Source organism: Kogia breviceps, chromosome 15 (genome assembly GCF_026419965.1).
Source record: "Kogia breviceps isolate mKogBre1 chromosome 15, mKogBre1 haplotype 1, whole genome shotgun sequence".
In the NCBI taxonomy this organism is placed as follows: Eukaryota; Metazoa; Chordata; class Mammalia; order Artiodactyla; family Physeteridae; genus Kogia; species Kogia breviceps.
In genome coordinates this window covers 75,104,075-75,127,628 of record NC_081324.1, presented here as the reverse complement: position 1 = coordinate 75,127,628, position 23,554 = coordinate 75,104,075, and the positions used below count along the sequence as shown (strand labels likewise).

The 23,554-nt window shown below is 47.4% G+C and overlaps 1 protein-coding gene across 2 annotated transcripts; it reads right to left on the bottom strand.

Annotated features, from left to right (window-relative positions):
• Nucleotides 1-5,580: 5,580 nt before the first annotated feature.
• Nucleotides 5,581-22,418, bottom strand: OAS2 (2'-5'-oligoadenylate synthetase 2). 2 transcript variants are annotated; one of them, XM_067014827.1, is made up of 12 exons: nt 22,390-22,418; nt 22,096-22,311; nt 19,816-20,086; nt 17,841-18,019; nt 16,205-16,440; nt 15,581-15,722; nt 13,207-13,380; nt 10,355-10,637; nt 8,958-9,145; nt 7,690-7,928; nt 6,658-6,811; nt 5,581-5,753 (listed from the first exon to the last, which is right to left on the bottom strand). In XM_067014827.1, exons 2-12 carry the CDS (start codon nt 22,270-22,272, stop codon nt 5,664-5,666), a joined length of 2,133 nt encoding a protein of 710 aa, XP_066870928.1. In that variant the 5' UTR covers nt 22,273-22,311; nt 22,390-22,418; the 3' UTR covers nt 5,581-5,663. The 2 variants fall into 2 exon arrangements, with proteins under 2 accessions (XP_066870928.1, XP_058896513.1); XM_059040530.2 differs by lacking the exon at nt 22,390-22,418 and having other exon boundaries at nt 22,096-22,381.
• Nucleotides 22,419-23,554: the final 1,136 nt, after the last annotated feature.

Below are 23,554 nucleotides of genomic sequence, written 5' to 3'. Positions count from 1 at the left end.
CCTTTGGGTAGTATTGTTATCTTGACAATATTAAATCTCCCAATTTGTGAACACAACTCCATTTATTTTTTTAGGATCTCCTGATTGCCATTTTAATAGGGGATTCTTAAAAGTGGGAATGCCTACAGAACTCAAAGACTTGAATCCCTAATGGTCAAATTTGAGGTCGATGGGAAAGACTCATTTCTCTAATAGACACAGCGTAGAATGATTTCAGAAATACCACAGATTACTTCGGTAGAATCTATCCAGTGTCCCTGGGCTTGGGGGAAGCCGAATTAAAAGACAAAAGTTGTTTCAGAGCCTTTGGTCTGCTTTTCCTTCTCTATTAGTGAGCAGTTAACGAACAGTATGTGGAAATAGTAGCTTGCTGAAAGATGCTTTATTGCATGGATCATGACTCAAAATGAACCTCCTGCGATTGCAGCACAGTGGCTTTAGGCATTCCTAACCCTTTTCTGGGACTTTCCTGCTTTCTGCACAGGCTAGTTTAATTCTCTCGAAGGCCACAAGGTGGCAGCAAGAGCACGGCTACAAAGAGTTCAGGCGCGGAGGCAAAGATGAGCTGCACGCGGTGGACCTGGGACGCTGACTTTGCGTGGGAAGCTGCCCGATGCCCACGGGTGGACACGCTCAACGTAAGAACAGCTATGGAATTGTTCGAATACCAACATTTTTCTATACTATACACCTGTAACTTACATGAAATTGTACATCAACTATACTTCAATTAAAAGAAGAAACAAAGGTTTACGTACAGAAAGGTGGTCATTTTTCAAAAGGCAAAATCTTTTTCGAAAATGTTCAACAAAAGAGAATGACTAAGTTACATCCCCATGATGACTTAGCCATATGATGGGATATTATGGTGTTTTCAAAGAACATGAGAAAGGACGTGTCATTCTCATGATGACATGAGAAAGTACCCATGATTCCGTACTGTGGCAAAAGCAAGACACTCTATAATATAAGCATGATGATTCCATGTGTGTAAATATACATGTATTCGTACGTATGCGTAGAAAAACAGATGGAAGGTTAACCGAGATCCTTCCTGGGTGGTAGGGATCAGGGGTGACTTTTAGAAGTGGGTTTCATTTTTTTTCAAAATTCTCTAATACTCCTGAATTAAATGTATAACCTGAAACACACACACACACACACACACACACACACACAAGAAACCAGCATTTTCCTTTAATACTGCAGGTGGAGGAAATGAGGAGAAAATTAGGGATAGTAAAGATCTCTCTCCCCCATGTGAAGACACACCAAAAAGGCAGCCACCTGCAAGGCAGGAGGAGAGCCCGCGCCAGCTGTTCCCCAGTTATAGCCTTTTATAATAAGCTGGTAATCTAGTAAGTAAACTGCTCTTCTGGTTCTGGGAGGAGGGGGTCGTGGGAACCCCCGATTTATAACTGGTTGGTTAGAAGTACTGGAGGCCTGGACCCTGAAGTGGAGGTGGCGGCTGTACTGTGGGACTGAGCCCCTCACCCGTGGCATCTGACATGGACTCCGGGTAGAGAGGGTCAGGACTGAATTGAGTTGTGGGACACACAGCTGGTGTCGGAGAATTGCTCAGTGTGAGAAAATCCCCCCACTCCCAATCTGGTGTCAGAAGGTTCGATCCCTGGTCGGGGAATTGGGGTCCTACACGCCCTGCAGCACAGCCAAAAAAAAAAAAAAAAAAAAAAAAAGCCCTGGGACTGGTGTCAGAAATACTGAAGGCCGAGGGAAAAAAAGTTTTCCCTCTTACGTGTGAGTTGCCTTCCCTGGACACAGGCTGGGCAGGCATGGAGTGACTGGTCCCGGAGTGGGGGAGGCCGATTCCCCTCCGGGCCCGGGCCCCGAGCTGCTTACCGCCACCTGCCGGTGAGGCAGCAGCTGCTGAAACAAACGATCACACATTTAGTGGCTCAAGACCACGCAAGTCCATCGGCTCACACTCCCGTGGTCAGAGGCCCAGCACGCCTGGCTGCTGTCTCTGCTCTGGGCGGCACAAGGCTGAAATCGAGGCGCTGGCCAGGCTGCGTTCCTTACCTGGAGGCTCTAGGGAGGGTCCGCCTACAGGTCGCTCCGCTCGTTGGCTGAGTCCCCGTCCACGTGACTGCAGGATGGCGGTTCCTGTTTCCTTGCGGCTGTCAGCTCCTAGAAGCCTAGAACATTCCCTGACTCGGCCCTTCGAGCCGGCGACAGCGGCTCAGATCCCTCACCGGCCTCTTCTTCAGCTGAGTCTCTCTGACTTCAGGTGGGACTGCTTCTCTGCTTGTAAGCGCTCGCGGGATTCGATTGGACCCACCTGAACCCACCTGAATAACTCAGGTTCATCTCCCCATCTCCAGGTCCTTGATCACATTTTCAAAGTCCCTTTGCCATGTAAGGTAACAGATTCACAGGTTCCAGGGATTAGGATGCGGACATCTTTGGGGGGTAGTTATTCCACCTGCCACACGCCCTTCTTGCTTTCCCAGGTCTCTTGTGGTTTGTGGCAGTTTCTCCTCTCGCCGTCAGAGCTCACAGGGGTCACCCACTGGCTATCTTGTTCTCCCATTATTCTGGCATCACCATGGCCAAGCCCTGGGGAAGGATCCCTTTTCCTGACCAGCACCCCCAGCACAACAGCTGAGCCTTCTCCCTTCTCCGGGTGATGACTTCCTGCTCCGTCAACTGGAGCCTTGTCCCTCAGAACATGCGAAGTTCTCCTTTGCAGTTCCCAGCCTGGCCCTATAACAAAGGGAAAGTAACTTGGATTCTGTACCTCTCTGAGGATCTTCAGCCACAGCGAGCGTGACGGGCACCGTTGGTTCCCAGATGGAACCCTCTTGGTTGGGTTGGGTTCAGTTACCGGGATCATCACATTTTGCTCCCTGCGTCAACTTCTTCCCTCCAGGTCTACACCCCACTCAGAGTGGAGCCAGGCCAGTTCACACAGGGTGGCCCCAGGAGAGCAAGCGTGAGACAGAGCGGGAGATAAAGAACTTTCTTCACCTTTTCCTTGCTGTGGTTCATCCCATGTGCTGATGAGAAGAAGTAGAACCAAAGAGTGATAACATTTTACCCACTCAGGTTTGACCAAACACAGCTGGAGAAGCCTCAGGTCACAGCAGCCAGTACCCTCCAGGATGCAGGCTCCAGAGAATCCTTTTATCCACAAATTCTCCCCATTGGGGGCCTCTTTTGTGATCTGCTGCCTAAACTCTTCCCAAACTCCTCCTGGGCCATTGACCAGTTGCCATGTGTAGCCCTGCTTCCAACCATTGCTTACTTCCTTTGATGTAAGTGACCTCGTTGCCAGGGTAATCAGCAGTGGAACATGGGCCCTGGGTCTTGACCTTTAACTCTACTTCACTGGATTCTTGCCATGTTCTTGGCTCATTTCCCTTTTGTGGTTGTAAAAATGCACACACCCTTCCACATTTCTTGTCCTCGTTTCTCCTGACTTTGCTGTTCTCTTCCTATGAAGTCTGTCTGGCCTGTACATTTTACCTGGAGTTTGCTACCTCAATTCCTTTTGTCTCTTACAGCATTTTTTTTTTTTTTTTAATCTGGCAAAACGACTTACTGGATAGGGCTGTGTGCTCCATGGGCCTCACACCAGCCGGCAGACCATGTCTGGCTGTCCGTCTCCTACTGATGCTATAATTAAGCTGTAGATTTGGGAGGCGACAGTCTCTCCTGCGTCTATCATAGAGTTCCCCGTCAGCACTTCATCTAATGGTTTCATCCACTGACAATCTCTGCTTAAATCACCTATTTCATCAGAGGTTGCAAAATTGATGTTTCTAAGTTGTCCTTTAAACACACAATAAGTAGAATATTTCTGTTAAAATTTTTGTTTCCTTATCAGTCATGGCTGTTTGTTTATCCTGAAATAAAATTTGTACAAGAAAGGCTGGGTTTATTTCCTATTCATTGTTGTTCGTTGCCAATTTTCTGGAAAAAAACAAATGGGCTTGTGCCCTAGTTACTTTCAACCATGACCCATGACCACATGTTTCTTGATCGCTGAAACTTTTCCTTATCTTTGCTCTTAATGAACTTAAATACCTACTGAATGCTGAGAAGACTGAAATGGTCCCTTTGTGCCTCTGGGGTGAGCTTTAAGTCCTCACTTCATCCTGACTGCTCTTCGTCCACTGTATACAAATCACTTAGCACATGGTTGTAAATTGGCCTTCATTGTTCTATAAGGGATTTGGGGTTATGTGTTCTCCTTCCTCTAGGTACATCATAAGCCCCGGGAGGGTGGCAGTGTCTTATAGTTTCCTATCTATGGATCTAGGGCAAGTTCAGGTGTCTAGAGGGGTCTGGTCATTAGTTGTAGCCTGAATAGATGTGAACTTGGTCATTCTTTCAGTCCTCAGCCTGACAGCAATTTCCTTTGTCCTTGTTCTGGGTGAGAACAGTGGTGCATTCCAACACGAACTCACTGACACCAGTCGGGTGTCCTACAACAATTCAATTCAATTCTGACATTACTTGGAGGTGGGGCAGAGCCTACAGGTTAAAGGGCAAGGTCCCAACAAGATTGTCCCCCCTTCAGATCCCAGCTGCAGACAACACTGACTTCTGCCTGACTTGGCTACAGATTCAGGGGGGTTCCCATGACCGCCCCCTCAGTTTCAATAATTCATTAGAATGACTCACAGAACTCAGGCAAGTGCTATACTTACAATCACCGTTTTATTATAAAGGATACAAATGAACAGCCAGATGAAGAGATCCATAGGGGGTGAGGGATGGAAGGCTCGTGAGCACAAAAGCGCCCATCCACTTGGAGTCAGGATGCGTTATCTTCGTGATGCATCCATATGCTCAACAACCAGGAAACCTTGTTGTCCAGAGTTTTTATTAGGGTTTCATTACAAAGGCACGATTGATTAAATCACTAGCCATGTGCTTGGATTCAATCTCCAGCCCTCCTGTTCTCTTGGAAGGTAGGGGGAGGGGGTGGGGCTGAAAGTTTCAACCCTCTCATCACACACTTGGCATTTCTGGCATGGGCAACCCATCCTTCGAAACTATCTAAGGACACACAACTCGTTAGCGTAACTCAGGGAGGGTTGGAAGAGGCTCCTTATGAGTACAAAATACACCCTATCAGGAAATTCCAAGGGTTTTTTGAAGCTTGGAACTGGAGAAAAGACCAGATCTATTCTTTCTTATATGACAAGCAAGTTGGTATATGTGGCAGTAATGAAACTTTAAGTGGATATATGAGGTTAAAGCACTTATATCTTCAAGTATCTTGGAAGCTAAGCCAGAGGATAAAGCCTTTATATTTGGCAAGAAGATACTCATGGATGGGGGAGAAAAGGTAGGCTCAGAAGGAAATGACAACAGTTATATATATATACATGTATAATATATTATATATATATATAAAACAACTGCTGATATCTATCTATCTATCTACCTATCTATCATCTATCTACCTATCTACCTATCTATCTATATCTATCTATCATCTATCTATCTATCATCTATCTATCTATCATCTATCTATCTATCTATCTATGGCGACTATGTTATACCAATAAAGATAATATGACGGAGTACAGTAATACCATTCATTCAGGCTTGGGTTTGTAAATTTTGTAGTTTATTAACCAGAAAAAAGAAAGCAATTGCCTGATGGTCTCTAGAAGTTTCTTCCAGCGTTATTATTCCAGGAATCTACATCTTCTGAATAAGTGCATCTCACTGACTATAGAATGTATTGCTGCTCCACAACTTCCTGGTGACTGCACTGTCTAGAAAGAAAGAAATATATGTGCAAGAATAATACATATCCAAGCAGTTAGAACCATTGGTTGAAAGAGACAAAAAAAAAAAGCAAAAAGAAAGAAGGAAGTGTATCTGAGAAGGTAACTATCACCAGGGACAATTTTGGGTACTTGTTGACAGAGAACCTGATGGGGGAACCAAGTATAGCTGGTGGCAGGTATCTCGGTTGGCGGTGGAGCTTTGGACGGGGCGGCAGGCACTCTTGGCTGGCTACCCAACTGCCATCCACCGCTGTTTACACCCCCCTTTTGGGAGCCACTGTTAAGTTACAGGTAGCTGCAACTTGAAACGTAAGAGAGTTTGCTGGATGAGGCTTCTAATAAGATACCCTGGGTGGGTACCCTCCCCCTTTCTGTTCCTCCAACCTGACCATGAACCCGCCTCCTGGAGGTGCAATAGCCACTCTCAGTGCCATGAAGACTCAAATGAACGACTAAAGGGGGTGGAGCCAGGAAGAGCTGGGGATGAGTGTGCCCCAGGGGACCCTGGTCATGTCTGGAGGCATTTTTGGTTGTTGCACTCGGGGGTGGTGCTACTGCAGCATCTGGTGGGTAGAGACCAGGGATGTAGCCCAACATCTTACACTACCCAAGACAGCCCCTACCGCGAAGAACTAACTATCCAGCCCCGAATACCAAGTGCCACGGTGGAGATTATCTGCTCCTGGGGAAAGTCTAATGGAGCTGTTGTGTGAGTCCTAGATTGCCTGCCTTAGGATTTCTTGTTATGGGAAGAAAAAACCCAATCGTTTCAGCGCCTGGGTTGGGCTATCTGTTATCTGTGGCTGAGTGAATCCCAAGTTGCTACAGCAGGGAAGCTCTTTGATTAAAGGGTAATCTCCAGATGACACTTCCTTTAGATGATTCTTACTGGCACTTTCCACGATTGTATGGGACAACCCGACCCATCTTTGAAACAGAGAGACGACAACCATTCAGTAGCTTCTTTTGCTAGAAGATGCCAACACCAACGGTCCCCTCCACCCACGTCGCCAGTAGGATCGGCTGGGTCCAAGATCACAGGCCTAAACGAGAGATTAGAAGTCATTAGATGCATGTTTTTTAGAACCAGTGGCCTCAGAATTGGGGGCCCATTCTACTCTTCGTAATAAAACAATGTGTCTTTCTAGCTTAGATGTCTGTATTCAAATGTACCAAGACAGTTCAAAGTGATTTCCTAGAATTAAGTCATATTTTTCACAAAAGTTTTGGAAGCTGTTTGTTATTATACACATGAAGGCATTCTATAAACTTCTCTCCACGCTAGGGCAACTGAAATATAATGTATCATTTAATCAACTCTACTGTCAAGTAGGTCACACCCGTGGTAGGCAAGCCATGGTATCTTGTTGTCTTTTTTTTTTTTCTCCTCTATTCTTTCTTGATGTTTCTTTCTTTTCTCTCTTTTCTTTTGCTGCCACTGTTTTGGTTCCCTGCTGCTGGTGCTGAGTGGATACACTAAGATTCCTTCCTATTCCTGAAGGATAAAGGATTTGTGGGATGGAGGTTAGAAAGGGAAGATAAAACCTGATCTAATAAACAGCCTGCAGGATACACCGGCAGCGAATAATAACATTATTTCTCAGGAACACACTTCCAACTTCCACACCTTTTAGACCTGCTAATGAATCCATGCTTTTCCTTCTGACCTAGAAAGATGAAAGCAACTCAGGGACCTGGTACCTTGGTCCTTCCTTCTTTATTCCTCCCGGATGACATTTCTCCTGCCTCCCTGGGATTTTAACCCTGGAGACTGTGGGCGGCTCTGATGCTCAGCACGCTCCCTTCTCAGTTTCATATGAGGAATAATGGATCAGGACCCCGTGGGAGGTGAATTCAGGTCACCAAAATAGCGTTGGAGGGAATCAGGTTAAGAAATGGAGGGGGCTGGGGTTTGGGGCACCTTTTTCTCTGGATCTGGGTCAGGAGGAAGTTCCTCACAATCTCATCATCAAAGTTGTAGTTGACCATCCAGAAGACACAGAGATGCTGATATTTTGTGACCAACTCCAGGACCGTCCGGAAACCTTCAGCCATGTTAAAATCCTGCACTCCGCTGCCCTGCTCCCAGGCATAGATGGTGAGCAGCTCCAAGGCATATTTGGGGGGCAGAGACCCCTTTTGCTTCAGTTTGCTTCCACACTGAGGGAAGAGTGGAAACATCAGACAACACTGGTTAAAGCAGGAAGGCGAAATGAGCGTAGCAAGAGCCGTAGAGGGTGCACACGAAGGACTGCTGGGGCCGCAGGAGGGCACCCGAGTCTTGAGCCGCAGTGCTGGGACTGGTCTGGGAAGGGTCACTTTGCAGCTTAAAGGCAGCCCACGCAGACTTCCTTGTTGTGCTTTGGCTTTATGTGACCTCCTAGAGTTATAACGTAGTACCATTTACTAAAGACCCACTGTGTGCTAATTATGGGGCCAGACGTTCCACCGACGTCATTCCTTCCTGATCCCCCAACATTCCTACACAGCGGGCAGAGGTCGCCATGATGAAGTCACGGGGAAGTGAAGTGACTTGCTCAAGGTCACCCTGCAGCCCTGAGCCTCTGAGCACCCTGGGGCTGGGTGTAGACGTGGAAACCCCAGGGTTCAGTCTCCTCGGGTTTCAGGAAGCTGGACACAGAAAGGAGACATCTCCTGAAAGAGCTGCTATCGTGCTGGGTGTCTGCTGTCAAGAAAATACTCAGGAAACGACCCTGTGAGCAAGACTGATGGAAGGGAAAGGAGGCGAAGCAGTATAGAAAATGAGGCCCCTGGTGCTGCCTGTTGCTTCAACCTGCCTTCCAAGAGGTAGCATCTGTGCCTATTTATTATGGACACCCAGCAGCAGATAAGCCATGCTGGTGACGTGTAGGCATGAAAATCCCAACTTCATCTGCCCTTTGGAGGCACGATAACTTGGATTCCTGCAGAATTCTTCGGGTGTCAGAGCAAAAGCAAAATAAACATGTGTAGCAGCTTTGTTGGTAGGAGATGCTTACACCTGACCCATCTCTAGGGGGTGAGAGATGGGAACTCCACAAAGATACTCAGGGCTAGGCGTGGGAAGATTCTGTAATGTGGTCCAGTCCCCAGCATGGGAGACTGTGAACACCTGTTAAGTGCTGCTTCCATGGTCGCAGAGTACTGATAAAAATAATAACCAGATGACCAGGACAAGAGCTGTCATACCCATTTGTACCAGTGCTTCACCAGGCGAATTAAATCCTTCAGTTTGGTGGGCCGGGAGCAAACGAAATTGCGCTGTAGCTCTGTGAAACAGGTAGAAAATTCTCCCCCCAGGGCGTCTGAGGATTTATGCAAACTGATGAGGTCAGCATAGATCCTGGGGCTGGGTGTACAGCCAGACTGCAGTTCACCTAACGTGGGGAAGAAATTTTCATTATGCTTTAATCTGTATGGAAAGTAACAGATTTCAAAACACTGTTGACAACTGTAATTTAATTCTGGGAAATTATTTTGAACTCTATTAGTGTATGTGAATTACTGATGTCTAAGATATCGGGGGCAGCTCCAGAGTAATGAGATATTAAAAATTACATGGTTTACATGAGTATAGGTGGTATTTATTATTAAAGCATTATCTAGACCTGCACTGTCCAATAGGGTAACCATCAAATAGCCATCAGGTGGCTATTTGCATTCAAACTCGTTAAAGGAAAATCAAATGAAAAATTTAGTTCCTTACTCATACTAGCAACATTTCAAGCTGTCAATAGATACAGAACACAGATATAGGACATTTTCGTTATCCCAGAAAGGCCTTCTGGACAGTGCTGATCTGAAGTTTGCAAACTGTGGCCCCCAGGCTAAATCTGGCCGCCTGCTTATTTCTGTAAATAAAGTTTCATCGAAACACAGTCACACCCACTTATTAATGTATCGTCTATGGCTGTTTTCAAGCTACAAAGGCACAGTTGAGCAGTTGTGACAGATACCTTATGGTCCTTAAAGCTGAAAATGTTTGCTATCTTGCCTCTTATTTAAAACGTTAGCTGACCCCTATCTATACACTGTCATTTCCTCTCTAAAGACCCTAAGAACCATTCAGAGGGAAGGTACCAGCGCCTTCTTGATTTTGATTTGGAAAATGCCTGAAACAGCCTTGGTTCCTTTCAATACACCATTGTGTATCTGGCACTCACGAACTGAATTTCTAAAGGAGTTTTTGCCTAAGATTAAAGGCGAACACCCAGATTTCCTGTCTTTGCCTCAGCATTTCTCCCACAGTCTGTTTTTTCATTTCCTTCCCTAATACTTGAGGCATTTTATCTATAAATGTGTACTGAATTCCCATGTACCCCATTCTTTGATAGATGTTGTGAATGACACCATGGGAGTATAAGATGTGGGTCTGGCCCTCGTAGGGATAAAATAAACGAGAATGAAAATGTCTACAGGTGTAAGGTATTGCTGTCATTATGAATGCCACCTGTTGGGGCACTGGACCAGGTCCGATTAGTAAGTCACGTGACTTTCCCTCCTCTTCCCCCCCCCCCCCGCCCCGCCCCCATCACACCAGAATCCCTCTTTTCCTCTTCCAGAAGCTCAAATCTTAGGAGTCTTACCTAGGGCATTAAATGCAGGCAGCACGTCAAAGTCAACACTTTCGTTGAGGACTTTGGATTTCAGAGTGAAACTCAGCACCCGGGGAGCCTTCCATTTGGAAATCTCAAACTTCACTTCAAAATCCTTCTCCTGCTGACAGGCTTCCAGCTGCTTATGGATTTCCTTGATGATGTTGCATCTCTCGTTTTTTTGGGAGGTGTAGCTTTTCAGCGAGTCCGTGAACACAACAAGGTCGGCATCGGAGCCAGTCTTCAGAGCCGTGCCTTTGGCGGTTGACCCCCCCTAGGGAAGAAAGGCAAATCGAGGTACAGCATTTTCTAGAGCTTGAGCCCTCACCCCCATGGGCTGGCGCCCGTTGGGCTAACTAATGAGGTTGCCAGGAGCAGTGCCAAGTTGGAGTCTCCAGTTAGGGCTGATTCCAAAGCAGAGTGTTTCGTTTTCCAAACAAATAGAATCATCGGGTTCCAAAGGTGGCTCATCTCATGCCATTTGATGTGTGAATTTGCCCACAAACAATGGATGGGCTAGTTATAAATGACCTGCTTCTCAAGTCAACTTCCTAAACATTTCTGGTAAAGACGTAGGTAGCTTTACAGACTCACAGACACGGAGAACAAACTAGTGGTTACAGGGGGGAGAGGGAAGTGGGGAGGGGCACTGCAGGGGTGGAGGGCATAAGAGGTATAAGCTATTAGCAATAAAATAAGCTACCAGGTTATATTGTACAACATGCGGTATATAGCCAATATTTTACAATAACTATAAATGGAGTATAACCTTTAAAAATTGTGAATCACTATACTGTACACCTGTAACTTATATAATATTGTACAGCAACTATACTTCAATAAACATAAATAAATTTTAAAAAGACACCATAGTGAGAAAAAAATCCTCAACTAATAGTGAGAATTCAAAATTTTCCCCCTAGATAAAACAAAATTCGAATGAATCAATATGCAATGAGCAAATTTTAAACGCAAGGCACTGTATTAATATCAGCTGAATGTGCTCTGTTAGACATTCTATAGAGCCCTTTGCATACTTGATCTTATGAAATATAGTCCTCAAGATGTCCATTTACAGTATACTGGACAAACAAACAAAAAAGAGTATGTAGCTTTATTTGAATTGCTGTGACCTGAAATAAATCAAACTAAAGGCAAGCCTGATGTCATCTCTTCCCTCCTGAAATCTGGTGACCATTGGATGAATATTCATCATTTAGATGCAGGGGCTGGCAAACTTTCTGTAAAGCATTAGATGATACGTATTTTAGGCTTTGTGGGCTACGTGTGTCTCTGCCACATAAGTTTCGACTTCCCCCTCCTCACTTTTCTCCTCCCCGTCCTCCTCCTTTTCCTCTTTCTCTTCCTCCTCTCCCTTCTTCTCCTTCTTCTTTAACTATGTAAAAATGTAAAAACACTCTAGCTCGCTGGCCCTGGCTTGCCGAGCTCTGCACGGGGCAGCTTAGGTAGGCACACAGGTTCATTCTGTGTGTTTTGTGAAGTTCTCCCTGAAGGCACAGCTCCTTAGCTGACGGGCCTCTTTGAGGGGGAGTCAGGGAGGAGCCAGCGTCACACGGAGCTCTCTCAATGCCACAGCTTGGTGGCGAGGGGAGGGAGTGGAGCTTCCTGTACACAGATGCTCAATTAATCCCTGGTCGATGCCACTTCATTCACGCAGCTGGTCTCCCGGGCCACAGCCCCTCCCTACCTCCTCCAGGTGGCACCTCCCCCATCAGCTCAGCAGACAACTCTTTCTTGCAACCAACTTCGGGAAGATAGAAAGAGCAACTTCTTATGGGCCAAAGGCTCTCTTCCTATTCTCTTCTTTGATGTGTCATTAACATTTCTTATCTATTTACTATCATGTTAATGAGAGGCTGGGGAAGGAGAGGACAAAATGAGTGCTTCAACAATGGTTCACTGACCATGAACACAGCCAGTCTTGTTTGCCCTCAAATTAACCTCGTGAGACATTTTACTCGTGGTGCATGGGACGTCGGTGCTGGTGCCCAGACCCGTCCCAGGGCAGCAAGAACACAGATCTGTTATTTGCATCACGGCAAATGTTTCTGCTCACAGGTCAGCACTTTCCTCCCTCCCTTCTTGTGACCCTGGACACACAGTTATCTGGTCGGTGGCCAACAGACGGAGGCAAGTGTGTCAGCGCGTGACCTTGGCGTCTGGGACAAGAACGGCCCCATCTGCTGAATCTCTAGCTCAGTTGATGGGATGACAGGAAACTAGGAAGACTGTCACCTTTTGGTTTAATACACATGGAGCTTAGAATCTGCTGTGGTTTAAATGGTGGCCCCCCCAAAAGAGATGTCTGCTGGCAACATGTGTAAATGTGATGTCATTTGGAGAAAGGGTCTTCATAGACGTAATTAAGTTAGGGATCTGCGGGCTCTAAATCCCATGACAAGTGTTCTTAGAAGGGAAGAGAAGAAAGACCCAGAGGGAAGGCGGGGGTGGGGGTGGGGGGGTGGCTGGGGGGGGGAACGGGGAGGGAGGCAGAGGCTGGAGTGATGCCCTACAAGCCAAGCACCGGCAAGTGTTGCCAGCAGCTCTCGGAGGTTAACAGAGAATCGGAAGTCTATGGCACGTTCACTGCCACGGGCCGGGCTCCATCCCTGGTCGGGGAACTAGGGTGCCGCAGGCAGGCCGCACAGTGTGCGCCCCCCAAAAGTCTATCACTGTCCACTGCAAACCGGGGTCCTAGCTGCCCGTCTCCCCAGCTTCCCTCCCTCATCCTTTGTCCTCACATTTCCAGTGCTCAGAAGCATTGCAGAGTTACAGGAGCGGCTTAGTCCCCGCCAATGACAAAGAGAAAGGCCATTGCTCACCTTGACAATCTTCTGACACTTTGTCGTTGAATGTCGAAAGCAATTTTCTTTAAGGAACTTACAGATGACGTCAACAGCTTTCTTGATCTGATCTAGGAAAGTCCGGTTGGGCTGGAGAAAGTCCTTGATGAACTTATCTAGAAGATGGCCTGGGGTCACGTAGAGCGGTGCAGGCTGCGGAAGGAGCCCACAGTGAGACCCCCCGGCCAGCCGCCTGTCCCCCACCCCCGCTTCCTCCCCTGCCTGCTCTGCTCTCCCATCTCTCCCTCCTGCTCCCAGCTCCCCCGCTGGTACCTTTGTCACCCTGAGTTCTTGCATTGACATATGCCAAGAGCGTACCTGAGAGTTTCGGGTGGTGCCCAAGATCCCCCCGAAACAGAACGTCTCCTGCATGTTCCTCTTACCCTCTAGAAGGGACCTGGAACCTCCTCTCGACAGGTCTGTGAAGACCTGGCTCCCAATTACTGTCTAGTTTCCACTTTCTGTTCTGGGATCATCCACACATGGCTTCTCGTTCTGCTCTGTTCCTTCCTTATTTTTCCCATTTATTGTAGGTATTTTTGACTTCTGATGATCACATGATCCCCTTTTCAAGGTTCTACCAGCCTCTGTTAAACACGCCGTGCCCAGGTGGATTGGTTTCCCTGAACTGCCGTAACAAACCGCGTTTCTAGACGTCGGCGATGCAAGCGTAGGCAGGGTCAGGCTCCCCCCAGAGGCTCTCGGGGAAATCCTTCCTTGCGTCTTCTAGCTTCTGGCAGTCCATGGCCTTGTCTTGTGGCTGCATCACGCTGACCCCTGCCTCTGCTGTCGCGTGGCTTTCTCCCTTCTGTGGCCGTGTCCCTGTGTGTCTTCTTATAAGGGCACCAGTCATTGGATTCAGGGTCCACGCTGATCCAGGATGACCTCTTAACTGGTGATACCTGCAAAGACCCTACTTCCAAAGAAGGCCACATTCTGAGGATCCGGGTGGACGTGACTCTTGCGGGACACTATTTAGCCCTCCACCCCAGGGGAGGCTGTTCCCTCTAAGTGTGTTGAAGACTGGGCTGTCCTGGAGTCAGAGGGGCTGTGTGTTCAGTCTGAAGGGACAGTTGCCTGCTCTCTAATCCAATGGGACCGTGGAGGGTGGGACCTGCTCACTCCTTTGTACCTGTGGTCACTTCTGGAAGGAAACCATATTCTGATGTCTAAATGGGGTCTGACACCTGCATAAAAGTGAAGTTCTCTCCTCTTCAGTAGAAAACATCAGATGGGACATGCTCCGTGGGCCACAGGTCATGACACCTCACCTGAGCATCTTCTCTTCCCTGTTCCGCATGCTCTGGGCCGGCCTCAGTCTGCAGAGGCAGTTTACTTCTTGCTAGTGGGAGGGAGAACAGTGATGTCCCCCAACCGCCACACAAAGTCCACGTCCTGCTCTATGACTATGTTACCCTATATGGAAAATGGGACTTTGCAGATATGATCAAATTTGTGTTGATAGATGTGCTTCTCTTTTGGGGGATGGGAGGGGAAAAACCAATGCACCTGGCCCTTTGTTAGTTCTCGCATTTGCAGCCTCGCTTCTCGCTCTCGCCCCCAACACCTTCTTCAGTAGAGCTCAGAGGTTGTCCCAGCATCTGCAGGGGTGACAGCCACCCACGTCTCCTGGGCTCTGCTCCATTTCATCTGTCACCACCTTCTCACCCGCTTTCTCTCTTGCAGAAACTAGTTGAAATCTCTCATCTGCAGGTTCCTGCCTTTTCTCTTTGTTCAATTTTGCACTTGACTATCATTTTAATGGAAGGGGAGGTCCCTAATGGTGTGTGATAGACTGAATTGTGTCCCCCTAAAAGATATGTTGAAGTCCCAACCTCTAGGCCCTATGGGTGTGACCTTATATGGAAATAGGGTCTTTGCAAACAGGTAATCAAGTTAAGACGAGGTCATTACTGTGGGTCCTAATCCAGTACGACTGGTGTCCTTATAAGAAGAGGAGAGAGACACAGAGACAGACATGCCTGGAGGGAGGACATTGTGAAGACACACACACACAAGAGAAGGCCATGTGACAACAGAGGCAGAGATTGGAGTGTTGCTGTCACAAGCCACGGACTGCTAACGACCAGCAGAAGCTTGAAGAGGTGAGGAAGGACTTTTCCCTGGAGCCTCCAGAGGGAGCGCGGCCCTGTCAACATCTGGATCTCGGATCTCTAGGCCCCCAAAACTGTGAAAGAGAAAAGTTCTGTTGCTTTAAGCCACCAGTGCATGGTGCTTTGCCATGGCACCTCTGGGAATGCAACTCACGGTGATCTTGGATAAGACTGCAGTCTGAGTATCGGGAGGGCCCTGCCTGCAGCAGGACACGTGCTATATTGGAAAGCCCTCTCACCAGAACATTCCAGGACAGTCCAGGTGACTCGTTCGGCCTGAGAGAAGATAACCAGGTTTGAGCTTCTTGTTTTAGCAGCTGCCAGCAGGTGTAATCTTTGCTCACATTACTGGTTGGGTCAGTTGGATCCAAGATTACTGGCCTATTAATTTGATTAAAAAAAAATCAGTTGGGAGAAGAAATCATCTTGGGGGAAAGAGGCCTGGACTGGATGTCTGGAAGCCTGGATTTTACCTCCTGCAGTTCCTCCCAATTGCTGAAGTGCTCCGCCTAAGATGTCTAGCCTCTCTGTGTCTAGTGTTCTCTGCTTTACAGACATGTTCCATTCATAACCTAATAAAATGGTCTCCTCTTTCTGCTGACCCCCTCCTCTCTTTGCCCCTTCCTTCTATGAGGGGAAGTGTTTGCTTTGGGGGACAAAATGTGACCATGGTTTAGAATGTGAAAGGCATCGAAGCGTCCCTCTTTCAGACAGACCTCTCTCTGCCTCCCTACCCACTGCTGCTGGCGTCCTTTCGGTGCATCCTTGGCTGGGAAAGACAGGGATGCACCCTCATTCGAAGGGGGTAAAGCCTGGCATGTAGATAAAGAGGTAAGCAGAGAGGGCCGTGGGAAGCTTGGTACCTCGGGGATCGGAGGTGGCCCAGCAGGATGTTGCGGACGGTATTATCCTCAAAGTTGTAGTTGACTGTCCAATAGACACACAGCTGCTCCTGCTTTCTGATAAGCTCCAGAACAGTCCTGACACCTTCAGCTATATCAAAGTCTTCTGCTCCACAGCCCTGTTCCCAGGCATAGACCGTGAGCAGCTCCAGCGCATACAGGGGCAGCAGGGATGAATCCTTCAGCTTTTCCTGGCACTGCGGAAGGAGAAAAGTGTAGCAGATCATTTGGAACCCAGTTCCGCCCATGCCAGGGGTCTGAAATCAAGAAACTAGAAGTCTGGGGCTTCCCTGGTGGCGCAGTGGTTGGGAGTCCGCCTGCCGATGCGGGGGACGCGGGTTCGTGTCCCGGTCCGGGAAGATCCCATGTGCCGTGGAGCGGCTGGGCCCGTGAGCCACGGCCGCTGAGCCTGCGCGTCCGGAGCCTGTGCTCCGCAACGGGAGAGGCCACAACGGTGAGAGGCCCGCGTCCGCGTCCAGCAAAAAAAAAAAAAAAAAAAAAGAAACTAGAAGTCTATAGGAAGTCACTGTCCCCTGTCAATGATTGAAATGATATCATGGCTAAAATTCGAGGGACTGACAATAGCAAGTGTTGATAAGAATGTGGAGCATCTGAAATTGTCATGCACCTGCTGACAGGAGTGTGATTTGGTGCAACCATTTGGGTGTATTTACTAAAGTTGTGCATATATATATATATATATATATATATTCCACAAATTTATTCATATATGCCATGTGTATATGTATACACATATACATATATATTCATATATGTATATATACACAGATGAGGTATGTATAATGTATATATGTACAATGTGTGTATATATATAAGGTATATGTGTGTGTATATATGTGTACATATATATATATACACACATATATACACACACATACATATATAAAGTATACCTTATAGCACAGCAGTCTCACTCCTGCATATTTACCCAAGAGGAATGACTGCTTAAATTCACAAAAGGACATGTAGGGGAATATCCACTGTAACCTAATTCATAATAACCCCAATTTGGGAACGACCCATATGTCCCTCAGCAGTAAAATGCATCCATGTACAGTGCATTAATGCAATGGAATAATACAAAACAATGAAGAACCACTACTCCCTGCAACAACACGGACAAATCTCTCAGGCATAATATTGAGCAAAAGATGGCAAACACGAAGTGCATGCAGTATGATTCCATTGACATCAAGTTTAAAAACAAGCAAAACTAATTTGTGGTAACAGATGTTAGTATAGTGGTTTGTTTGAGGGGAGTATAGACTGGGAGTGGACATCCTGCTGGAGCGCAGGAAATGTGCCCTATTTTGATCTAGGTGTTGCCTGAAAGGCTATAAAAACACATTGAGCTGTATTCTTTTTTTTTTTCTTTGCCCACATGGCATGTGGGATCTTAGTTCTCCCACCAGGGTTCAAACCAGCACCCCCTGCACTGCAAGGGCAGCATCTTAACCATTGGACCACCAGGAAATCCCTGAGCTGTATTCTTAACATTGTTGTACTTTACCCAACGTGAATTATCTCAGTAAAAGGGAAACGGATGATAGCAATAGACATGCAATTTGAAGTTTACCTTTTGACACCAGTACTTTAACAAGAGGATCAAATCCTTCAGCTTGCTGGGATGGTTGCTAAAAAACTTCTCCTGGAGTTCAGTAAAGCAGATTGAGAACTCACCGGGGCTGGCTTTCACCATATCCAAGCATCTTTTGAGCTCTCGATAGGTGCAGAGGCTGGGCTTCTCACTTAAGCCTGGTATGAAACAGAAACAGAACTTGGTTTTCATGGAACCTGGCCTTGGTGAGCCCACAAAGAAGGCTGGATGTGGTTTGGTAGCACATGTTCACTGCTTCATCTGTAAGAGGACTGGTGCATTTGCATAAAAGGTGAGGGGTGGCTTGTCCTGCTATATAATAAAATGTAGTTAGTATAATATTTAGTAAAGAAAGTAATTTAAAAATTTCTCAGTAGTTTACTTTTCTCAGAAAGTGACCATTATTGTTTCCGTCTAGGAAAGGTTATCTGTTTGGAATGTGTAGCTCTGCCGCCATCTGGTGGCAGCTTCTCGGTACTACATGTGAGGAAGAGCTGATTTCTCGTTCTCACATCATTCTTTGCGAGATGGAGTGCAGCCAGCAGAGGGCGCTCTGGCCTAATCTCCAGCCACCGTGCCCTGAGCCAGAGGACAGAACATAGGATTTCCTAGGAATTCTGAGTCACACTCTGTCTCTTCACCTTGACTCCAGCCTTCCTTTGAGTCAGGCACGTATACTCAACCCTTATGATCCTAAAGGTCCTGCAAGTTAGCTGTTTCTAGCCTTGATCTTACAGTTGGCAAAAGTGGGTTAGTAGTAAGACCAGGATGAGAATTCAAGGCTGCCTACCTTGCAAACTGGTGCATTTTTCTCTGCACTAGGTCACCTTTCTGTGAACGTAAGTCATCAGGGTGTGTGTGTGTGTGTGTGTGTGTGTGTGTGTGTGTGTGTGTGTGTCCACCTTGAAGGCACTGGGCCTGGGGCTTAAAAGACCTGGGCTTTTATTCTAGTTCTGTCAGTAACTGGCTGTGTGGCCCTGGACACATTCATTTCATTCTGCTTCCTCACTTGTTTAATGAGGGGTTGAATTCCAGCTCTGGTATTTAAGTTTGTGATAATACATGTACCTATGCTTGAGACTAAGCCGTGACTATGCTTAGTCTTACCCATTCAATCAACCGTCCATCCATCTAGTCAACCATCCATCCATCCATCCAACCGTCTATCCATTCAAACAGTTGCCCATGGAAGATCTTTGCCTTGATGTTGACCTGATTAGAGGCACATTCCAAACACCTGTTCCAGCTGAACTTTCCCCAGATGTTTGCCCAATCCTCTACCTCTAACCAGCATTTATTCTAGTCTAAATCCTCCAGTGTAGTCCGCAGAACAGCAGCAATATCATGGCTCTGGTTAGAAATATAGAATCCTGGACCCCAATCTCCTGAATCAGAACCTGCATTTTAACAAGTTTCTCAGGTGATTTGTGTGCATGTCACAGTTTGAGATGCTCTACTCCTGAGTCTAGAACATTTCCTCCAAAGTCAACTAGGAAGTAAGGGAGAAATTATACAGAAGGCAGTAAGCTCAGGGCAGGAGGAATCTCCTCTTTTGAAAGTCAACGGTCTCTCGGGACTTTCCTGGTGGTCCGGTGGTTAAGACTCCGCACTTCCACTGCAGGGGGTGCAGGTTCCATCCCTGGTAGGGGAACTAAGATCCTGCATGCCTCACAGTGAGAAAAGAAAGGAAAGAAAGAAAGAAAAGGAAGGAAGAAAGAAAGAAAGGAAGGAAGGAAGAGAGGGATAAAGAGAAAGAGGGAGAGGGAAAGAAAGAGAGAGAGAAAGAAAGAAAGGAAGGAGGGAAAGAAAGTCTACAGTCCATCATTTTGGAAAGCACCAGTGGTATTTATTCAGCTGCCAGGCTATCTACCACCCCTTTTTCTGGCTTTGCTCTCTTGACAAGCCCCTCGAGACCCGAACCTCCACCCCCCACCACACACCCAGGGGGGCTCACCCAGAGCGTTGAACGCAGGCAGCACCTCAAAAGTGATGCTCTGCTCTTTTGTGGACAGCTGGATGGAGAGCTTGCCACCGATGCTCTGGGTCTCCATCTTGGCTGCCAGCTTCATCGTGCGCTCACAGCGTTTCAGCTGTGCCCAGATTCTGCTGAGGAGGTCATGCTGGCTTTTCTTCTGATCCTGGAATTTTTCAAGGCCATCGATGAAGATGACGAGGGTACCATCGGAGTTGCCCCTCAAGACCGTTCTCCGGCCATAGGAGCCACCCTGCCAGCAACAGAGAAGTGGATGTGAGACTCTGAACGCTTTGGGGTCGCAGGGCACCCCGACAGGCAGAAATCTTTCTCACCTCAAGCAAAAGCCCCAAATGTCAACATAGTCTAAAAGCGGAGTGACAGATGTTCATTTGTCCACCCAAAGAACGGAATCAGGATGCCCATAGCATCACTTTAAAAAAAAATAAATTTATTTTTTGTATTATTTATTTATTATTTTTGGCTGTGTTTGGTCTTCGTTGCTGCCCGCGGGCTTTCTCCAGTTGCGGCGAACGGGGGCTACTCTTCGTTGTGGTGCACCAGCTTCTCATTGCGGTGGCTCCTCTCGTTGTGCAGCACACGCTCTAGGCGCATGGGCTTCAGTAGTTGTGGCACACGGGCTCAGTAATTGTGGCTCACGGGCTCAGTAGTCGTGGCTCACGGGCTCTAGAGCACAGGCTCAGTAGTTGTGGCACACGGGCTTCGTTGCTCCGCGGCATGTGGGATCTTCCCGGACCGGGGCTCGAACCCAAGTCCCCTGCATTGGCAGGCGGATTCTCAACCACTGCGCCACCAGGGAAGTCCCACAGCAGCACTCTTCCTACAAGCCCCAAACTGGAGGCAACTCGAATGGCCATCAGCAGTAGAATGGACAAGTGTGGTGTATTCATACAGGGAGCACATGACAGCAATGAAATGATAAACAACAGCTGCACACAACAACATAAATTTCGTCAACAGATGGGTCAAAAGAACCCACACACTGAAGCCACACAGTGCATGATTTCTTTCATACAGGGTGACCAACCTGTCTGGTTTACCCTGGACATGCTCAGTTTTAGCACCAAGAGGCCCATGTCCCAGAAAACCCTTCAGTCACAGGCAAACTGGGATGGTTGGTCACTCTATACAAAGTTTAAAAATAGGCAAAACTAATCTATGCTATGCTGTCAGAAGTCACGAGAATGGTTGCCTGGGGTTGGGGGTAGCGACTGGATGGGGGGTTCAGGGGTTCTTGGGTCGGGGCTGGGAATATTTTATTCCTTGATCTGGGTGTAGGTTACACATGTATGTTGTTTGCGGCAATCCAGCAGGCTGTACACTTAGAGCTGTGCACTTTTTGTGTGTATTATTACTATTTTAATCAGAAAAAAGTTAACAGTATTGAGAGGGAGGATGGTATAGTGGTTAAGGGTACATGCTCCCAAACAGATTACCTGAGCTTAAAATCCCAGGTCGGATGCCAACTATTAAATAACTTCTCCACGCTTCAGTTTCCTCATCTGGGCCAAGGCAGGAGACGCCAAGTGTCCAGCTATCTTTACTGCTAGGGCTAGTGGGTGTGTGTAAGGGCAGAGGCCAGAAAGCGCTGTGACTACAGAGAAGCAGGATGCCGGTGCTGGAGAGCATGGCGTTTCTGGTGGGCATCCATAAGCCCCTCCCCACCCTAGGGTCCTGGCCCCTTCCCAGCACCCTTTCTTCCCCAAAGGTCCAGAACCTTCAGCCTCAACCCTGGGATTTGTGCCCATAGCACCAAACATTTCTAACTGATGAGAGCTCCCCACCCCTTGCTGTTGAGAAGATACAGAGCATCCGTGGGTAGATTTACTGAAGTCTTGCAGACTCAGTTTACTCCTCTGTAAAATGGGGAGGATAAAAACAATAAAAGTAACCACAGCTAATTTACTGCACTAACTTTGTACCAACCCTGTGCAAGAACATTATGTGCTTAAGCCTCATAACACTTTGCAATGAGTATTATTTCTCTCCCATTTTACAAATTCAGACACTGAGGCACAGAGAGGTTAAGCAACCTGCCCTGGGTCACACAGTAGTAAGGGGTAGAACCAGCTCCCCAACCTGTACTCCTAAACTCTACACCATATCCCACCATCTCACTCGAGTGTGGGGCTAGACAAGACGATGTCTTGTGTGCCCAGGGCCCGGCACATGGTAGGCGCTCAGCAGCAAGTTGCTCTGCCTTCTGGGTCCCAGAAGCCCTGACCCCAGCCTTCTACTCACTTTGGCCACACTGGTCACCAGGGGGAACTGCTCAGCTTCCTGCAGGACTGCACAGATGGTGTCCACGGTCTGGTCGATCTGTTTCTGACAGACTTCAAAGGGCCTCAGGTTGTCCTGGATAAACTCACCCAGTTTCTGGGCAGGCCATTCGTAGAGATGGGACTCCCAGTTTCCCATTGCTCTGGCTGGCTGCTGAGATGACAGCTAATGGCAGAGCTGGAGGCAGAAGAGAATGAGGAACTCCTGTGCCGGGAGACTGAAACCGAAACTCAAGTCTGGGAAAAGGAAACTCACCGGCTGCCTCAGTCCAGGGTTTTGCCCTCCCCCAAGCTGTGATGATCAGCCTTTCAACAGCTCTCAAGGAATACTTGTGGTTAAACATGCAGCCTCTGGAGCTGGACTATGAGGGCTTGATACATGCGACATCTGCGTCCTTGAGCACATTGCCAGTCCTTTCTGTGCCTTGATTTCCCCATCTATAAAATGGGGATAACAATGGTACCTGTCTCACAGGTTTAATGCAAGGATTAAAGACTTGCAAAGTGCTTAGAACAGGACCTGGCACATGGCTAGAGCTGTAAAGTGTTTGTTAAGCAAATAACTTCATAGGGGGCCAAAGGTCATCTTTTTTCTTTTTTTTTAAATTGAAGTATAGCTGATTTACAATGTTGTGTTAGTTTCAGGTATACAGCAAAGTGATTCAGTTATATCTATATATAGTTTTTTTAGATTATTTTCCCAGAGGTCATCTTTTGAGACTCTTTCGCCTTCTCCCTGTTCCCAATGGCCTGGGAACTCAGAGTTAATGAGAACAGCGAGGAGAAAGAGACCCAGAGAGGGCGCTGACTTGTTCAGGGACACACAGCAAGGCAAGGGCTCAGCCACTCGGGTTTTAGTTCTGCCACCGAGCAAACACAGGTCCCAAGAGGTCTGTGTCTGTGTGCCCAGTTCCTCAGCACACACATGGACACCTGCCAGGTTTCATCGGGCACTTACCCCACCCAGCAAGGAAGGAAAACAGGCCCAGGAGCACACAGGCCAGTGGGGAGACAGATGTGCAACTCTTGTGTCCAGGAACATGAAAATGAAACTCCCAGGCAGCTCCCACTGGCTTCCTCTGTAACACAGGAGGCAAACATCTCCAAGGTGGGACAGAAGCAGACCACCTTCTCTGTCGTGATGATTAATTTTGTGTCAACTTGGCTAGGACCACGGTACTCAGATATTTGGTCAAACAGTCTTCTAGATCTTTTTTTGAAGGTATTTTTGAGATGAGATCAACATTTAAATCAGTAAACTTCAAGGAAAGCAGATTACTCTCTATAATGTGGGTGGGCCTCATCCAATCAGGTGGAGGCATGAATAGAAAAAAGCCTGGGGACTTCCTTGGTGGCGCAGTGGTTAAGAATCTGCCTGCCAATGTAGGGGACACGGCTTTGAGCCCTGGTCCACGAAGATC